Source organism: Serinus canaria, chromosome 2, assembly GCF_022539315.1.
Source record: "Serinus canaria isolate serCan28SL12 chromosome 2, serCan2020, whole genome shotgun sequence".
NCBI classification, from domain to species: Eukaryota; Metazoa; Chordata; class Aves; order Passeriformes; family Fringillidae; genus Serinus; species Serinus canaria.
In genome coordinates, this window is record NC_066315.1 from 81641807 (window position 1) to 81662103 (window position 20297).

The window sequence follows — 20297 nt, forward strand, 5'->3', positions numbered from 1 at the left end:
ATTGTTGAATTTTTAGGACCAATTTCTAACAACACAGAAATACATAACCATATATAAATCATCAATTCTGTTCTTTGTGGAAATCTTTCAGCATTTAGGTATTCAAGGACAGCTTTCTTCCCTTATCATAAACTTGCTTTTCTCAATGCCTGTATTCATTCAAATAGCTTCCTCAGTCTCAAAGAAGATCCTCCAAAAGGATATATTCTAAAGAAGCCAGGAAGTAACTTCCCAATACAGCTTCACACCTCCCCAGATGATAGGTTCAAATTAATCATCTGTTCTGGGGACAGCAGATGGAAAATAATGTTCCTGATAAAATGGGTCTAATGAGAGCCGGAGGACCTGTGCTGACTGCTAATTTTGCAAGAAATCCTAAGGAGACTTTTGATTGGATAAATGGGGAATATTGAGGTTTGCTGTCTGCAAAAGAAATCCTCCCACTTTGCTGATTTTGAGGAACTTTGACCAAGCAGATGACTGTCCAATCTGTTTTCGTTTTGGCCTCCTGGAATTTAGAATCTGGGAATGACACTTGGGTTTATTTCTCAGTCACAGAAGAGACGTGACGGCCTGATTTGAGCTCCACGACACAGCTCCAAATCCTAACATCCTTCTTCTCAGCTGCCAGAAGGATAGAATATGGAAGAAGCTCTCATTTTCTGAGATACAAACAAAAAGGATCTTCGGTACCTGGAGCAGCTCTGCAATAAGTTCCTGCAGTATGTTCTACCTAAAATGCTTTTTCTGATGCTGCTCTGCCTCCCTCGGTTTATACCCTTCCATTATCAGCCTTTTTTTATTGTCGTGTGTTTTACTTTCCTAGTTATATTTTCTCCAGACCATACCTTCTCTTCTCAGGTCTTTCTCTTTTCCTTTCCCTCAAACACCTTTCCTTTCCCAATTTCTCCTTCGCTTTTCTTTTAGGCTTGTCTGTAGCAGAGAAAGTAGAACTTGTCTAGCATACAGCTAGACAAAACCCATGAGCTAATTTTCCCTAAAATAGATAAACTCTCTTTATAGATCTCTTAATTAACCACTCTCCTAGCCATCTCCCTCCCTCCCTCCCTCCCTACCTGCTCAGAAGCACAAAGCTTCTGCACTCCCTGCTGTCCCCTTTTTCCTGCAGGCCCCCAGCACAGGCTGCTCCTACCATAAGCCATCGTCTCTTTAATAGCAGCAGGATTATTTTTGGTGCAGCAGGAACTTCATCCTGCCCTAGTTCATGCAGTGTACTTTGCCTTCTTTCCTCCTCGCACGAGTTGTTGCCGCAGCTTATCATCACACGCACTCTGCTCCCCTTCTGCTACAGCTTCAAAGCACTCCAGATTTTTTGATTTTCCTCTCCTACTGCTCCAAGACACTGAGTGATGCAGAGAACCTCCTACAGCCAGAAAGTAACTGTGATTTTTGGCGATGATGTTTGCTCTAACTATTTAAAGCACACTTAAGAAGACACATAATAAGTAGGTTTGAGGGAAGTGGTAGCAATCCACCCACTACGTTCCTTTTAGCTAACCCTTTAATTAAATATTAAAGATATGGTTCTCAGGAAGATTTAAAATAACCCACTGACAGAAAAAAAGAGACAGGTTAAAAACCAGCAGAAAATTAAATAATTCCCCCCCAAAAGACTTACCACACCTTCATGCTGTTTTTAACATTATTTTACTGTGCTGATGAGGAAAGAGCTTTCCTGAAGGGAAATAACAAACCTTATGATTTCCAGTGCTAGATCACTCTCTATATTCTCAGGGAGTCCTGCTAGGAATTACAAATAATTTGATGCTTAACTAAACATACCAGTTTCCTCTTCCACAAGGGAGAGCAAAGAAAGTTTATAAAAATTGAGAAAGTGAATTACTTGAAATGTTATTCCTCACTCAAAAGACACATTCTTCTGCTGGATGCACAGAACTGATGTGCAGTTTGAGAGGAAAAGTACATCTATACGCTGTTTATAGCCTTGTTTCCAAGCACAAAGCAGAGTGAGATAAATGGCAGCAAGATCTGGGCAGATTTGTGGTACTAAGCATTTCTCTTTGTAGCTGAGTTAAGGTACACCACAAAAGATCAGAGGAGAAAGAGAAGTGACTACTGATGGAGATCAGAAGTGCAAGAAACCAGGTTCTTGCAGTGCCCACAAAACTGCGTGGCTCTGACCTGCATATTCCTTTTGGTGAAGGCTTTGATTATTTCTCTCTCTATCTAGCTGACAAAGAGCAACAGCCTCACTGAACAGCGTTTTTTCACCACCACTGCAAGAATATCTGCTCCGCTGCTTCTTCTCTTGTGTTTGAACTCCATTGTACTCCTTTTGTTCTTCTATGCTGCATGTGGTTTTAAATCAAACTCCAGACCCCTAAGCTCTCTGTTCAGTCTCCAATGTTGCTGTAATACAACAGAAACTGGTCAACCATTTCGATTTGTTCTTGTGTTAGCCGTATAATGGAAAGTGCTTCCAAAGACACACTGCCTTCCCCCTCCAAATCAGTCTTACAATCGATACTGTCCTACTTTCAATTAAAATACCACCACAACAGATACATCTATATGGTGCTTAGAATCTCACAACAGAAAACCCATTACTTTGAATACAAAAGCTGGCCAAAATGATTGAATTCCCGAGGCAGCAGAAACGATACTGGTGATTTTATTCAGCACGTGTCCAATATGATTTTCCATTCGGAATCCACATTTTTTAATGCTTTTCTATACCATTCTTAACATTACCTTCAGCTTTTATGGAGTCCCTTAGAAAGTTGTTTTTTTCGATTTGTTTACCAGAAAACTTAAATTTTAATGATTAAATAATAGGACATTTATATACATCAGTGGGTTTTCTCAGATACTGGGCTCTAAGTACATACGATGTCTATTGAGTAAAAATAAAAAAGAAAAATTCCAGTCATGCAAATCATCTTACAAACCATGTTCCATTTGACTTGAAAATTTTTACTCTGTTACTGGCATATCATTTCAAAATTAAACAGATAAAATTTTAAGGTTGCTTTGTCCATTTCCACTCATTTGTTTTGCTGCTTTGAAGAACTGACAGGCCACATGCTACTGCAGAAGGTACCGCCAGGGTAATCATTTTTCTGCTACCATGGACCAACCCCTCTGAGCCCCGGTGTGGACGTGTTTTAAAAAACCACCTAACCTTCAGCTAACTGCACTGGTTTATTTCTGAACAGCACATCACAATATCAGCACAGAGAGCACATTGTAACCGGTTGGGTGATTCCACTTAATAATTTTTCAACACTAGGACCTTTCAGCATTTTAATTCTGGTTTCATTTATGAATTAAAGGTCATATATAGAGCACAAATGAGGTCTAAATTTAGTCACAGCAGACCACAGTTCCACATAAAGACAAATCTTCAAGTTATGTTGACCTGCTAGGAGACAAAGATAAACAGCACAGCAAACATGTACCTGCAATGCACTGCTTCCCTATTAAATATTAACTGTTTCATTTACATTTAAATGAACTGAGCAGTAATGGATAGACTTTCCAGTACTGCTGTTTGGTGCTGCTGTCATGGAAAGAAGCTGAAGACAATGTGGGCTGTATGGGGGCAAATGACGCAATCTCAGCATCCGCTCAAGTGACTTCAATGATGACCATTCTCCAGTCTTGAAATATAATCCTACACAGCATTTTTTTTTCTCTCCCTCTGTAAACACATCTGTTCATAAATAACTTAGATGTCTCCTTGACATTCATGGTATGTAACTGAAGCTGAAGTAGAAAAGGATGGGCGGTGTACAGCACTGAGGAGATGTCACAGTACTTTTGTTCAGCATTTCTGTCAAGTGCAGGTTGCTAACATCAGCCATCAGAGACAGGCGGGGTGACCCACCCATATTTTTCATGGGTCTTCACCAAACTCTTAAATGTTGCTTCAGCTTCCTTTCGACTGAATGACTTTTTTGATTTGCCAGCTTTTCTGCAGATACGGCCCTGCGCCAAACACAAAAAGAAAAGCTTCATTAAAGATGTGAACACGCATCTGGAAACCACAGCTTAACTTTTCAGCTCATCAGGACGAGAGGCATTCACTTACAGTTTCCAGCAAGCATAGTCCCCGAACCTGAGCAGAAAAATGCATTATCAGAGATGATTTTAAATGATGTTCAGTGAACGGGTAAAAAGGCAGGGGAAAAAAAAAAAAAAAAGAAAAAAAAAATTAAAAAAGAAGGCATCTGCGGGGCTGTTCCTGCCCGGCGAGCCCCTGCTCTGGCGCGCTGCCCCGTGGCTGCTGCCGCGGCCGTGCCTCGGGGCTCGCCTCCCTCTCGGCTGCCCCCGGACACCCCTGGCATTCTGTGCTTGGCGTGAGATCCCTCCTGCCCACCCCTGCTGGCCCTCCTGCCCCGCCGGGGGCAGCCCTGGCAGACAGCGACTGCCCGGGCACGGCCGCGCTCCGGGCTGCCCGTGCCTCGCCCCCGCAGGGACACCAAAGGTCACATCCATCCCGCGGGACACACTCCATCCTTCTTCCTGTCACCTACCCGTGAGAAACGAACAGCTCTGCCCTTTCTAAAAGGAGGGCCTGAAACCAACTTGCTTCCATCTTAAATCCAAAGTTATAATTTGCTTATTATCCCCTCATGCTAAGTTTGATAATGAATTAAAATATTCCTATTTACATGTACTGTATTTTTATTACCCTGCTATTACTATATTACCTCTAACTGCACAGCTGTATGAAAATTCAAATCCTTGTTTGGCAGCAGAGACTTTTACTGAGTTATCAATATCTTACCTTATTTTTCACACTGGTCTGTGTCAATTACCAACCAACAGAGATAAAAGTAAAAATTACAGCTACAGATTAATACCATTCTACAACAATGAATACCTTTAAACAAAATAATTAAAATAAATACCTTTAAAGTATTTTTGCCTACTGGATTTGTTACAAAATAGAAGTTTATTAAAGTCACTAGTCTAGTAATTTTAGTAATTCTTTCAGATTGCACTGAAAGCCTTTTTAACAATAAATTGTATTTGATGAGTGGATACCATATAACAGTGTTACAATTATTAAGAACCAAGTTAGTATGTTTTCATTTTTCTGTTCAACTTAGTATGTTCTCATTTTTTTCTGTTTTTTAGCTCAAAAATCATCTTTTGCTTCCCTGATTTTATTGTCAATTTGGAATTTAAACCAAAAAATTGGCATTTGCAATAGCATGCAACAAATACTGAGAAAATAGTCAGGTGTATTGAGGGAAGAAAAGGGAGGAAATGGGAAAAAAGAAAACAAAATCTGTCCTTGGAGTATCAAATTTACTTTTACAGACCAGAATGAGTAAGATTAGTCTGCAGTGTGGACAAACAATTTCCTTCTAGAAAGCTGTCACAACATTGCAGAGGCTCTTTTGTGTTCAGCACTGCTCCTGTTACAGCAAAACTATGGACACATGAAAGAAAAAGCTGTTTCCTACTCCTGTTTCAACAAATAATTTTTCAGTGCAGTTTGAGTGGTCTCTCAGAGCACACCTTAACCAAAGATTACGAACACCCTCCAGTTTATACCCATTTGTTTTCCCCCAAAACCTCTGTTTTACCTGTCAATGCTTTTCCTCACCTTTCTCCCTAGCTGCCATTTACAGACTAGAAATCTATTTCCTCTTTGAACCCCCTTGACAGACCAAACAGCAAGACACCTTCTACATCTCCACACAGATTCAGCAATTAATATGTCCCAAATAAGGATGATCTGAATGGTTCTCAATTGAGTCCTGATCATAAATTTTCTTAGAAAATCTCATTTTTAGTTGTGACAGATGGAATAATTAAATAAAGCTGGGTAACATATTTTTTAAATTGTATTCAATAATCATAATACATATTAATATCATAAATAATTATCAATCATAATTATTCTGCAGGAGTATTTTTGTTGTTGCAAAACATTGTGTAATTTCTTCCTAATCTGAGGTTTTGTTGGAATCACACTCAGAGAAACATAGGAAAAGAAAAAACAAAGTGCAACAGAAGATTAAATCAGCACAGAAAATGCTGTCATCAAAATCTCACAGATGAAATACTTTTGAAAGTAAAAATAAACTTACTCTGCTGCTTAATTTCTGGATTAGAGCCATTTGTCATCTCCTGTGTTTTGCACATTATTTTTTATTCTTTAAGGCTTTGATACCTTTCTGAATTATATGCATAGCACTAGGACAGTACGATTCACATCTCCCTCAGCTTTTACAAAGTAAAAATACTAAGCTGTACCTAGAAGTAGGACCTTTGCATCGTGAACAGCTCATGTTTAGTGTTGATTATGTACAGCTTTCAAAGCAGGAACGTAGGAATTCTCTGGTGTCGTAATGATGTGGTAAGGATCATCACATCATGTAAAATGTTACTGGAGCCATATCAGATGAAAGGAGCATCATTCCATGAGTTTATTCTGAACCCTTTCTTTTATTAATGCAACAGATCATTAAATCCACTTCCATTCTGGTACCATATACAGGTTGTATGTGAACTGCACCATCAAAGGCCAGCTAATTCTACCCTGCTGCAGTCCATGTATTTCTATGCTTATACAGGAACCATGGGTGGCATGGTCAGCACTGTCTCTTATTAACCAATATCCTGTCAGCTGTTTATAATCTGGATAAAATTTAACCTCCTAGACTGAAAGTTTCCCTATTTGGTGCCTCAAGTAAACCTGGGGTAAAAAGAAAGAAGGCTGGAATTTCAGTTGACCAACTTCAGATGTTTTCAAGCCTATACTTGGGTGGTATCTACTGTCCTTTAGTGTTTTAATCTACTGATTAAATCTACTGATTTAGATAAAAATCTACTGATTTTAATTTTTTTGCCATTCCCAAATAATTCTTCCCAAATTTAAGTAAAAAATGTCATTTTGGATGCAATTATAGAAGAAAGTGTCAAATGTTTTACTGGGCACCGCTACCAGCCCTGACTACAGTTTATTTTCAGCCTGCTACTTAAACATGCAGTCATTTTAACTCTGGGCAGGAGCTTGTGAGCTGCAGCATTCTGTAAACATGGCAGCGATGGTAAATACAGTACGTAAATATGTGCTGTCCACAGCTCTGTCAGGCACAACTGCATTTTGACCAATCCCCAAACCACATGTGTCACTACTGCCAGGGTAAGGAATACAGATCATTTGCATGGCCAGCGTTTTTTGATGTGTCCAGCACCACATCAAGGAAAGATATCAAACTGGTATCTGAACAAGACCAAAACATTCCACAAGAGTTTAAAAACAACAGCAAAACCCCAAGAAAGCCTTTCATAAAGATATCACTGTCGACTTCAGCTCTGAGAAGTCGCACCAGGAGCTTATTTAAATACTTGCAATACTTTCAGACGCTCGCAGAGCGCCTTTCATAAAGGGATAACTGAAAACCTAATTAAAGAGTTGGAGAGAACGTTTCAGATTTTGCCATCTGCTGTGACTTCATGTACTTATCAAGATATAATTTTAACAAGCTAGAAACATATGAAAGGTGAAAGCAATGCCACAGCACCCAACTGGTTTTAATGCAGCCGCGCTGAAGCGCAGGGGGCCGTGTGCTGCACTCAGCCTCCTCCCTCGCTCGTGCTCCTGCTGCGGCCAGCCTGCGTGGCACAGCGAGCAATCCATGCCACTCACCCAGGCTCTGCCCAAACAGCTGATAAGCATCCAGTCTATAACCCTGAGAAGGGCAGGCAGAAAGACCTCCTGGAACACGATCTGCTGTGGGCAGCCTTCTCAGCACCCTGGCCGTACCAAGGGACCAACCACTCTCTCCTGCCATGCTCTGCAAAAGACCCAAGGTGAATCTCATGTATGATTTGTCCCTCTGTCCTGGTTTCAGTTGTAATAGAGCTCATTTTCTTTCTAGCAGAAGTGGTGGTTTGGATTCAGCATGAGAATGATGCTGATTACACCCTGATGTTTTAGTTGATGCTGAGCAATGCTCACACTAAGCCAAGGATTTTTCACAGCGCCTTGTACTCTACCAGTGAGCAGGCGCACAAAAAGCCAAGAGGGAACATGGCCAGGACAGCGAGCTGAACTGGCCAAAGGGATGTTCCACATCACAGAACATCATGCCCAGTATATTAACTGGGGAGAGTTGGCTGGGAGGGGCCAGTCACTGCTTTGGGATGGGGCTGGGAATCTGTCAATGGCTGGTGAGTAAAGGTCTTGTGCATCAGTAGGTTTTCTTGTGTTGTTTTTTGTCTCTCTGTCTTTAATTACAATTTTTTGTTATTATTATAATTATTAGTATATTTTACTTAGTTTCAATCATCAAACTCCTTATCTCAACCCACAAGATTTTACTCTTTTTTCTGATTCTCCTCCCCAGACAGGAGATGAGGTGAGGGAGTGACTGTGTAGCATTTGGTTGGCAGCTGAGGTTAAAACATGACACATTCACATCTATGGACCTCTGTGGAAAAATCTGGCGGCTTCTCTACTTCCAAGTGATGCCACAGTAGTCTCTGTGAACACATCTCCCCTTCATAATGCTCTGTGACACTGAAGCATATCCTCAAAAATATCTAACTCAACAACTATGAGCTCTTTAAAATTTGTCAGTACTACTGTCAGCAATGTGCCATATCAATTCTTCCCCAGCATCTCCAGATCACAAAGTAGTTCAAAGACAGAGTTACATCCTGTACAAAAACCAAATATGAAGCCTGAAACTCTTGAGCCCACTATGACCATATATTCACCCACAGCTGGCCTATGGTGTAATGAAAAGCAGTCTTGCCATTTCTTCTGGTCCTTCCTGAGTCAGGACAGCCTCAAGAGGATTTCTCTGGGCAAATGGAGTTCTCTCTCTTGTCAAATAAATTATAGTAGCTCCCAGATCCAAACCAAATGATTTTAGGACAGTATCAGGTGTGCTTCCATGTGTGTCCTGTTGGCATTCTCTAGAAGGAGGGGACTGTTAACAGAGGTCAGCCTTTCACAGGATCAAGCAATCACCAAAAGAACTATCTGGAAGGGACCTGTGGTGGTCTCCAAGTCCAGCTTAAACACTTGGAGATGAACTGCCAACACAGGTCAGCTGTGGCACTGCACAGCCAGGTCCTGAACCCTTCAAGGTTGTGCTCAGTCTACTCCTGATGCCACTCCCTGCTTTATTAGGTCCCAAATTTTCAGAGCTTTAGTGTACACAGCCATGAGCCCTTGCAGGGCTGATATTATTGTGGAAACAATGTAAGCTCCTGTGCTGTGGATCTCTGAGGTGTCATAGCAAACCTTCAGTCACATCCAGGTGTTTTACCTGGACCAGCTAACAAAAAGCTGTGTAAATTTCCAGTAGTGCACAGCTAAGACACTCAGAAGCAGACAAACCTTCATGTTGTTAGCACAGCTCTTAACAGAATCTTCTTCAGCCCTGTGTACTCTCATTAGTCCTGGCAATTCAAATAACTCCAGGTTGGTCTCCCAAGGGCAAATCGCACAAGCCTTCTGCACGTGGGGCTAACCTTGGGCCCATCATGTAAGCCAGCAAAAGGACACATGGATGGCTGCAGTTGCCTTTTCTGCCTCCACCTCTTAACAGATCTCTACAGCAGCTTCTGCTGACCCAACCCTAGGTAAATGTCAAGAGATGGAAAATAAGCAGAGAGAGAGAAGCACACAAAAGACTGCAGAGAGTCACTATGCCAGACACGGCATCTATGGCGATCCCTCCATGGACAGGAAGTTGATCCACCATGATATGCCCATTTTCCAAGTCTGTTGTGCCAGGTTTCTCCATGTATGACACAAAATCCATGGATTTCTTAAATATTGAAGCATGCTATGAGTTTCCAGTGTATAACATGCTCCATAATGAGCCAGTGACTAATGGCTTTGGGCCCCAACTATTCTATGCAAACACACTCAAACATTTTCTGATAAGGAACAGAGGCACTCAGCACTCAAGCCTGAAACAGCCTTATCCTAGAATATTTAAGCAAGCTTTCAGAGGAAAATATTTCCACTGGCTTTAGAGATGCATTCAAAAGCAGAGCGATGCTGAAGTGAGTACTGTCATGCTCTCAGTGCAGTGATTGCAATGTGTCACAACATCGCTGTTAGAGCGCAATATACACAGTCTCTCCCCCCAATTACATGGTTTATAATTTTTTTCCTTCATGTTCTGATGAGGCATAGTTAATCACGTCTCAAAAGCTGCACACAATTTATATTGCACTGTATATGATTATTAGCTACAGCTAAAGTAAAGTGGTATAGAAACTGATACAGAGAAATACCCATAATGTTGCAGTATAAGTGAATTAAAACAAGGAGGTTTTCCTGCAAATGTGTAATTTCCAAAGCAGTACTTCCATACCTTTTTCGGTCTCCTTTTTAAGAATAATCCATAAGAGAAGCGAAAACATAGCAAGTTCTGGCTTTAAAGCGTCCTATAAATTGTGCCTTCTGGGAGCATAACTGTTCTTTGTCCAGGAAAAAGAAATTTGAGTTGCAGCTGAGTAATTATTCATGCTCATTTGTTTGTGCCAGTAGCCTGGTGCCAGTAGCTCTTAATCGATACAAATGCTTACAGCCCCAATCTCTGTCTGACAGCTACAGAGCGCTGTGCTGCTCTCCCTCACCCCTCCCAAGTCAGCATCGAGCTGGCAACTTGATTTCAGTACAGATGAGGGTTAAGAAACTCCCTCCCTGCATTTTATGGGTGGGACAAAGTCCGTGCTGGCAAAAGAATAAGAAAATTAGGGTGGCTGGCTACATTATTGGTGACTCAAGCATCTCCAGGGCTGAAGGTATGACAACATAGTGGGCTCCTGCCAAAAGAGACAGTCCCTGTTCAGGGCCACCAGAAGGGCACTTGCTAGTCTAGGTGACAGAGGGATGTTTTCTCAGCTATGTATTCTGTCTTCTGTCTTTTGCTGAGCTCCCTGGACTACCTATATGTGGAACCAGGCACTGGCAGAGTTCCTGAGGGCCAGTCCAGGTGAGAAGGCTGGGAACATGACAGCAACTCTGCATAAGCCCACAGGTCCTTCACATCAGGAACCTGAAGCTACCCCAGTCAAACACAGTCATGGGTGTGAACCCAACCAAAGCAAAGCCAACCCAACCATCCCTTGTGACAGGCTGTAAAGACAAAGACACCACAACAATGCCTATCTTCACATTTCCCTAAGTTTTACAATGCTAAAACAAAAACAAAAAAAAAAAAAAAAACAAGAGCAAAACAGTAGTAAAAAACAGGTTGCCTCTGGGAACATCTAATCGAGTTAAACCTAAATTTAGTAAGATCAGAGTCACAAGTGGATGTGCTTTTCTACTGCTATTTATATGAATGTGCCAATCTCTTGACTGCAGTATGTTTCATACTGATGCACATGGACACCTACTCAGAGAGCCCTCTGAGTGCTTCAAGCACATATCCTCAAATGACCTTTGGGTCATTTATAAGTTTGTCTGTACTTTACGTGTGGGAAAGAGGAATATACTGAAGTTATATGACTGCACCTGAAGTCAGTGACAAAACCTGGAAGGTAAACTCAGATCACCTTTTCTCAGGCTAAGTGCTTCAACATCCTCCCACAAATAATTATAGAACACTTCAATGCCATGTATATTTTAATGGAAATAATATTATCAAATACACAGAAAATTTAATATTTCTAGAAATTAATAGAAAATTTGAAAAACTAATAACATCAATTCTTCTGTTTCATGATGCTTCAGTTTTTTCATGGACATGTATTATGGAAACAAGTCCTTCTTACTGCAGCTGGGGGCTTGTTACCATTTGTAGCACAAGCCTAGAAGCAGGAGAAATACCAAGTCATTCCACAGCTCATAAAGCCTGACTATGACAAGCATCTGAGCTCTGGGCCATTTCATAACACAGGTTTATGTCTTCCTTCCTCGGGTTTATTTTCACTCATCTTTGAATGCAGGTTTGGGATTATAGCTGACTTGTAACTCTATCAAGGAGTCACTGCAGAAGGTCCATGGGCTTTGCAGAGCCTGTGCAGCAAAGGATTAAATCAATGAGAATCATTGATTTTAACAAACCAAATGCACAAAATTGTGAAGCAGATAAAAAGACATTTTTCAAGGACAGACTCTGCACGTGCACAAGGCAGGCATGCATTTGCCACACATGGTTGAGGATGGACATGCCTGATGTATCCTTCCTCAGTGTGACTTTGAATGGGAATGAGGCGAATCAGACTGGCACCTTGATCCTGTTTCAGAAGAAGAATCACCTGAACATCTGAAGTGCGGTGCCCACTTACCTGTTCTGTGCACACCGGCAAGGACTACAAATTCACTTTCATCAAAACACACCTATGCTTCTCCCTAGCTCAGGCACTTTCCCCAGTACAGTGCTCATTTCACTGCAAGCCAGGTTAGGTAACAGTATCACATCCTTCTTGTAAAGCTTGTCCTGAGACTTCCAGGATCTACCCAGTTACTGCTGTTTCCAGATGGAGTTAAAGGCCAACACTGTAATGCTCAGCAGCCTCCAGAAATGACTTGTGGAGTACAACACAGATCAGACCCCGCACTTTCAAAAAATACAATGATATCCATGAGAAACCTGCTATTCCATTTACAAGTGCAACAACTGGATCCTGTGCACCGTACAATTAAGACACATTTTGAGCCATTCAGCCAGCATAACTACCACAGCATCTGAGGTTCTCCCTGTTTAACTGCAGAGGAATTGCACCCAGCAATCCTCCCACCACCCATCTCCCTTTGCACTGAATGTCAGCATTACCTTTTTTGGCATTCACAGGAGAAAACTGGAAACTGCCTGTGAAGGACTGAATACGTCAAGGAAAAGAAGAGCCCTTCACTGACTCTCTCACCAGCCCAAAGGAGCTGAGATGGGAAAAAGAAATGCAGTAAATAAAATGTTACTTAACCAGCGTCCCACTTTGTGAGAGCAGATGCCCACAGGGGGACATGCCACGGATCATGCCTGGCAATCAGACTCCCAGGATATAAGGAGCTGAATTACTGTGGAGTTACAAATCTTCAATCTGGAAGTATCCGGTCATGCATGGAAATCCCTGGGCATTGTGTGGATGCTAGGAAAGCTGTGTATTTTCAAGGCTAGCCTGTAAAAGGAAGAGTAAATCTTCCTCACAATAGAAAGTGGGTTATTTAGGTTACTCCTTCAGGACATCACCCTTCGTGACTAGGCTTTCTGCATTTGAAAAAATACAATTTTCAGTGAAGTATCTGACAAAGCACGCCAATGGTACATGGTTCTCTCTGCCTGAACACTCACACTGAAGAAAATGAGCACTTCTTATATAATTCAGGGAAGAAGAATCTTGCTCTTTTCCGCAAATTCAATTTTCTCACAAAATCCAAAGCCACAATTCTTTCAAAATTTTTTTCAGGAGATCAGCTAAGTCTTGCCAAGAAGAACAAAAGCATGTTTTAAAATTAGTAATTTGGCTTAATTTAGGGATTTAGTTTATTTGATAACTCTTTTAACTATAATAGGGATAGTTGAAAGTATTTTAAAATTTTCATTTTTATACTTTGAAGGAGAAAAATGGAGATTATGTTCTCTCTGCATTTTAAAAGAATTAAACCAACCTCCTATTTCAATGAGTTGGAATCCCTGTGTCTTCATTCCTCTCAGCAGAATATATTTGCATAATAATAGTGGATGGTCAGAACACCAATATATCAGTGTACACATGAACAAATATTTTTTTCTAGGCCATTTGTCAGGCCCAGCATCTCAATACATATGCTCCCGCTTAAACTTCAGCTTCCAATCCTACGTTTCTCAAATGGAATGAAGGAGACATCTTGGAAGGCCAATAGATCTGATTTTCCTCTGTAGACAAACAATATTCTGCTATCTCTTTGGCCCAGCACTTATAGCTTTTTATGTGAAACAAGTCCCCTAACACAGTCTTGCTCTCCTCTGCCATCCTTTTATTTGAGTCGATGTTTTTCACCTCTGGACCTAAAGCAACACTTCCCCTCTTGACGATAACCATAATCACTTGCTCAGGCAACTAATCAAAAGCAAATAGTAAAATAAATGAATTTTTTAAGGGCCTAATAGGATACAATGGCTCCAAATAATTCAGAGACCACTGTGCTCTCTGTACATTTCTGCAGCCTTTGAGATTAGCTGATTTATTCATGGCTACACTCCTCAAACCCAGCATCTGGAGTATGAAAACCCATGGATCTGCAATTAATTTCTGCTATGCATATTTGAAAGACCTGGAGTCTGCTGACCTCCTGGACACTGTGCAAGTCCTATCTGCTATCTGCTCGCTCACACTTTTGTTTGAAAGGATGAAGAGGGAGTAATTGAGACTATGATTAACAGCCACCTTCTGTAGCTGTTTGTCATAAAACAAGCCCATTTCTGCTGTTTCAATCTGGTAAAACTCAGCTGAGATATTAAAATCTTTAAAATGGAAAGATAAATCCGTTCAATAGCCATATGAGGTGCACAGCATTTGAAGCAAACAAACAGGGCCCCACTGAGGTATTCCTAATGCTGCAATGTGAGGGATCAAAGACATCAACAACTTTTATTTGAGTTCAGGAACTTTTCTGATACAAAATTAAAGCTTAACTATAAACTATCTTATGGTTTTTACCTAAATTATTATATAAAAGCCCACAACAGCAAGAATACTCAGAATTAGGGGTTCCCTGTTCCTATTGTAATATGTCCTGGCAAGATTTCTATGTTTCTTCCGTTCCCAGCAAGGATCCCGGAAAATTTTTTATGTTCCTCCTATTCACTGTAAGAACAAGGGAGTACTTCCCTCAAATGAAGACCTTTTTTCATGACAATCTGCAGAGCTGACAGTTACCTGACAGCTGCCTTTGTCTGGCAGTCCGGTCCCCAGCCTCCATGGACAGAACAAGGGACTTGTAAAAAAGAGGACAAGGCGTCTACTGGTCAGCACTACTGCAAGCCTACATCTGAAGTCCCCAAGGCATCAGGTGTAGGCATCAGGCTCTGTTGTTGCTCTCAAAAAAAGAAAAAAACCAAAACCCTGATGCATTTCTTGGACACTGGTGTATATAGCTTTGTCCTCTTTTAAGCATCCACCAAACCATTCTGTCCAGTGAGAAACAACATATCTATTAGAAGACACAAAACCCTCTCTTACTTTTGGACAAAGCTGGCTCCTTTTCCTTTGGGACCACATCATCTACCATGTTTTCAAAGGAGAGAGACGACTCCACCCTGAAACATGGGCAGTGGTCTCATCTGTGTGCAGTCACTCAAGGAGAGCCATGATGAACCTCTTGCTGTGACCTGGTACCATTCCTCCTTCCTTCCTTCCTTCCATTATTGATATTATTGTGACAATGAGACCATTATCTGGAAGTGGAGAGCAACTGACTAATTGTTAAACCTCTCTCTGAAATTATCAATAAATCATTTTAAAGGGCTAAGAAGGAGTAACACTCCATGGCCCGCCTCCACAGCCTGGACAGGCACAGAGAGACAGGCAAGGGAAGCTCTGCCTAGACAGACCCGTCGAACAGTTGCCTCCAGGACGATAAACAACTGGTATTTAAATTATTTCATTAGCATCACCCCACCTCCCTGGCTGGCACCCTAGCTCCGCTCATGGCAACTGTTTCGCTGGTTCAGCAGGGCCAAGCTCTTGCCTGTGATGACAGGAGCCAGCGAGCAGCTGACTGTGCAGGAAGCAAGTACAAAGTCATCCCTTTAAAAGCAAGGCTACAGTTGAGTTAAGGACAACACCAAGTTTTTTAAAATAGGATCCTGGATCCCAGACAGATAAACAGTCTTTGGCCTTTGATGTACTGAGAATTCCCCTCAAGATACTGACTAGAGCTGTGTGAATAATTGATTTTCTCAGCTGAATAGCTGAAGCAACCAACCAAACAAACCCCAACTTGTTTGTTAATTAACATTTTTTCCTTGAAAACTGAGGGGGAAAAAAAGTTAAATTTGGGGCTGTTGAATTCTTATATTCAAACAAAAGTCACCTCTCTTTCATTCTGAACATTTTTATTTACAGACAAAAAAAATCTAAAAAAACAATGCTAGATTCATGATGGGAAGCTAGGGTGTGCATCCCATAAAGTAGGGTATCTCCCAAGCAAGGCCACCTGAGGTGTATGGTTCCTGCTTGGCAAAATCAGAGAAACAGCCACTCTGCTTTAAAATCCAAGCCCTGGGAGATATGCTTAGGTGTGGGAACTTGGACACAGGTTTCGCCACTTACAAGTGCAATGCTGAAAAGTAACAGAAAAGTGCTAACTCTTAATTTCTCTGTTACACATTTAAGTTTCTATTCAGACATAATTCCTGAGTGACATCCCATAAGATGTCAGAATGACTTATCTCAATTTTTCTTCTACTCTGTGAAAAAGTCTATGAAATCCATGAAAAAACTTTTGAGTTTGTCAAGAATCTTAACCATCTGAAAATGTACTTTCAATGTTGCTTTTGGATTGCTTTGTCAAAAAACAGAAGGTCATACATACAGTTACTACTAGCTCTACCAGGAGACCAAGAAGTGCTGTTTCTCTTAGAAGAACCAGCAGAGAATGACAGAGCCACAGCTGGCTCAGCAATATGGGATTGATGAGAAATGTCTAATGAAATGAGCCACCTTGGTTCCATCCCCTGAATGCCCCAAGGAGGAAGGTGTGCCAGCAGAATGCTCAGCCCTGCCCACTCCCACTGGCACCCATGCCAGCCAGGCGCACTCTTGGATGCGTCACAGGCTGGAGTATTCACGGTGACTTCATGCTAAATCACTGCTGGGAACCAGTGACATTTCTCTGGAAGGCCCCTTTGACTCACTGGTGGCAGCAGTGCCCCATCTCCCCCTCAGCCCGATGGCTGCTGCCATTTGCTCAGGCAGGTTCATTCTGAGGCAATGGAGAATGGCCCTCACCCTTCCAGCCTTGCTGATAAACTGCATCTTGAATATTTCATGCTATTGCAGGTTGCAGGCAGCTTTCAGAAATTACACAATTAACCTGGTGACAGCCATGGCTATTTGTTTGGGACAGCTCCTTGCAGGCACCAAGGCTGCCCACGGCACAGCAGGAGTCACCCAAACCTGGCCACACAGCGCTGGGGAATGCAGCACCTCAGCCTTCGATGCTCCGTTGGCTCCATCTTTATTTTTAAAAACTAACCAGTCTAAAGTGGATCACCTGTAAAATGAAACAGGGATAGGGGAGCGCCAGCTGTATTTTGAGCCCTATTATGCAATGGAGTGGGGATTACATAACGAGGGGAGTGCAATTACAGAAACGTGGCTCCCATGACACAGAACCCAGCTAAGGTGACAGGCCGGCAAACCCATCACAGGCAACATCTCTCTAACCCAGAAAATAAATGTATTGACTGTACTGCCTAATAACGTTTCCACTTGGATTGAACAATCTCAGAGGTTGACACGTGCCATGTTATATCAATTTAGCTACTAAGTTACTGTCAGCAGTTTATGTCTGCCCTTTTTTTTAAATCCCAGTTCTCTTTCTGTCATAATTGACTTCGCAAACTTCTGGAAGAATGTTATTGAAACTCTTGCTTTTTAAATGTGTTTATTAATGATGCACACATAAACATCCTCTGGTAATCAAAAATTGCTACTACTTTCTGGAAATCTCTTAAGTGGTTTGGGGAAGAAAATGGTAAGATTATATAGCTGAGAAATTATTACTAATAAAACAATACAGTGCTTCTCTTCACTGAGCCATTTCATGATCCCAATAAATATTCATTGAACCCCTTTAACATTCAACACCTCAGAAAGAGGTTGAATTGTTACAACATGAGAGAATTTAGCATTGTCCTTCTAAATTCTTGTAACAAATAACAAGAACTCTCTAAAAAGTGACAGGTTAACAAACAGTGTAATGCAGTAAGAGCAGCTACAGAATTTCAACGTACCTCAGCCTCTGTGTTAATTAAAACTTTTTTTTTCTTACTGGTAGATTTTTTTTAATATCCCAAGGTGACCTAGGAAACTTGACCTCTTGAAATGAAGTACAGAGAAAAATACTATCTGATTTAAAATAAAAGGGGCCATAGGCCCAAACCAAATAGGTTAAAGGGAGGACGTGCCATTTACAAAAGAGCCTGTTGAAAAATCAAAATTAATTTCAGTCTTAAAAAAACCAAACCTTTACTTCTGCTCGGGCAAGCAGTTCTACAGAAGCAACAGGAGTAACCTCATTTTTAAGCAAATAAAAAGTATGTTATTATTTACTCTTTCCCCACCTCCTTGCCAAGATATAAATTTAAGTTACTTAGTATAATTTACTGACAGACACGGAGCTGTGCAGGTCCCAAGAGTTCAAGGGCATTCACGAACAGGAAAACCACCCTGTCACAGCCATGTGTGCACTGCCCACTATAATACAAAGGGTAATATAAGGCATAAAGAACTACTGCCTACCAGCAATATTCGCCCATTTATTAAAAACGGCTTAAGAAATATTTCTCTTCTACGGATATTCTGTAGGAGAAAAAGGGGGGGGTGAAAAAAGCGGCATAAAATGCACCGGATTCAGGTCAGACGAGACCCTCTGCCAGAGAACCGATCACCTCCTTTGAAGAGGAGAGCTGGCAGGAACCGTCTGGCTGCTGCAGCTGCAGCACCTAGCCCAAATTACTTGTTCCTTTCGGGCTCGACGATTTGAAACCTGTACAAGTTTGCCAGCAGCTGGCATGACCCCGCGGCACACCTCAGCGCAGTGTGCCAAGCCCCGAAGCCGGGGTCGCCCCTCGTCCCCGGAGGGATGCTATGCGGGACAGCACAGACAAAGACCTGGGGGCAGCAGCTCCAGCGTCGCGCCCTCCGCCAGCGGCAGCACTGCACGCAAGGGACCAGCGAGTATGGCCGACTACTTGGTGAAGGGCAGGAGGCACCAATCCCAAACCCCACTGGAGCCCGGAGAGGCCCCTTTTGCTGTGGGGCAAAGGAGGTGCCCATCAGGGGTAACGAGCACGATATCTTGGTGTGCCACAGGCGGCAGAGCCAGGCACAGGGACAAAAGCCGGGCGGGAGGACACGATGGATGCATGTGATCCTCGTCCCTCCAAACTGCCCCGCACCTCTGCCGCACCTGCCAGAGAAGGGACCCCGGAGCTAAACACGTATGTCCCTGCGTTCGCCCCACCGGTGACACCAGGTACTCGGGGAGGCCCGGGCCTGGTGGCGGACAGCAGCGGGCTGGCCACCTTTGGGGTCCCCACCCGAACTCCGCTCAGCCCCGCACCCCGAGCGATGGATGCGTGTGCTCCTCCCGAGCAGGGAGCCCTACCTGCCCCTTGACCAGGCTGGCGGCGAACTGCCTCATGACGGCCTCCACGGTGTAGGCGCTGGACCAGCCGCGGGGGGTGAGCAGCTCCATGCAGATGGCCCCGCCATCCAGGACGTAGCCGTTCTCCAGGCGGGGGCTAAGCACCCTCATGAAGGGCGGCGAGAAAGGGAAGTTGTCGGGGAAGGTGAGGTTGAGCAGGATGTACTCCGTGTTGGTCTCCTTCATGTCCTGCCACAGCACCGAGTCCTTGTCCACCTGGTGCAGCTTCACGTTCCAGTCGAAGAGGCTCTCGTCCACCAGCTCCACCGAGATGAACCGGTCGCTGAGCCGCGCGATGTCCTGCAGCTCCTTCATCAGCCGCCGGGTCCGCACCTGCGTGCAGTGCTGCTGCCGGCCCGCGGGCACCAGCGCCGCCGGCCCCGACCCGCACCCGGGGCCGGAACCGGGGCCGGGCCGCTGCGCCGCCTCCTTGCCGGCGCCGGGCTCCCTGCCCAGCTCCCGGGGCTTCTCCCGGCCGACTCCCGAGCGCGCCTGCTGCGGCGGCTGCTTGGCCGGTTCCGGCGCCTTCTTGTTCTTGTGGCCCCCGGGGCTGCCCTCGCTGCTGCTGCTGCTGCAGCCGCCCCCGGGGGGCCCCTGCGGCTGCGGCTTGTTGCTGCTGTTCTTCTGGTTGCCTCTGCCGCGGAGCGAGGAGCCCTGCTGGCTGCTGCTGCGGTGGTGGTGGTGCTTGGGGTCCTCCGTGTCCCGGCTATGCAGCCGGATCAGCCCGATTTTTCGCAGCAGAGTGGCCATGTTGTGCGCGGCTCTGCGATCCCTCCCGCCTCTGAGCACCGGTGGGGCTCTAGTGTGGCTGTAATCAATTTAAAGCCTGGCTCGATGGGTGTGCTGTTGGCGGGCGGGCGGCGAAGCGCCTCTCAGCCGGTCCGGGGCGCGGAGAGGCGGCGGTGCAGCCGCGGTGCCGGAGGATGTGCGGCCGCCGCTCAAACGCCTCCCCTGCCTAGAGCTGCGG

General features: G+C 43.6%; 1 protein-coding gene across 1 annotated transcript; it reads right to left on the reverse strand.

Moving 5' to 3' along the window:
• Positions 1 to 2637: 2637 nt before the first annotated feature.
• UBE2QL1 (ubiquitin conjugating enzyme E2 Q family like 1) lies at positions 2638 to 20231 on the reverse strand. The gene is made up of 2 exons (XM_030227495.2): positions 19292 to 20231; positions 2638 to 3969 (listed from the first exon to the last, which is right to left on the reverse strand). The coding sequence occupies exons 1-2, from the start codon at positions 20078 to 20080 to the stop codon at positions 3838 to 3840; spliced, it is 921 nt and encodes a 306-aa protein (XP_030083355.2). The 5' UTR covers positions 20081 to 20231; the 3' UTR covers positions 2638 to 3837.
• Between the last annotated feature and the right edge of the window lie 66 nt (positions 20232 to 20297).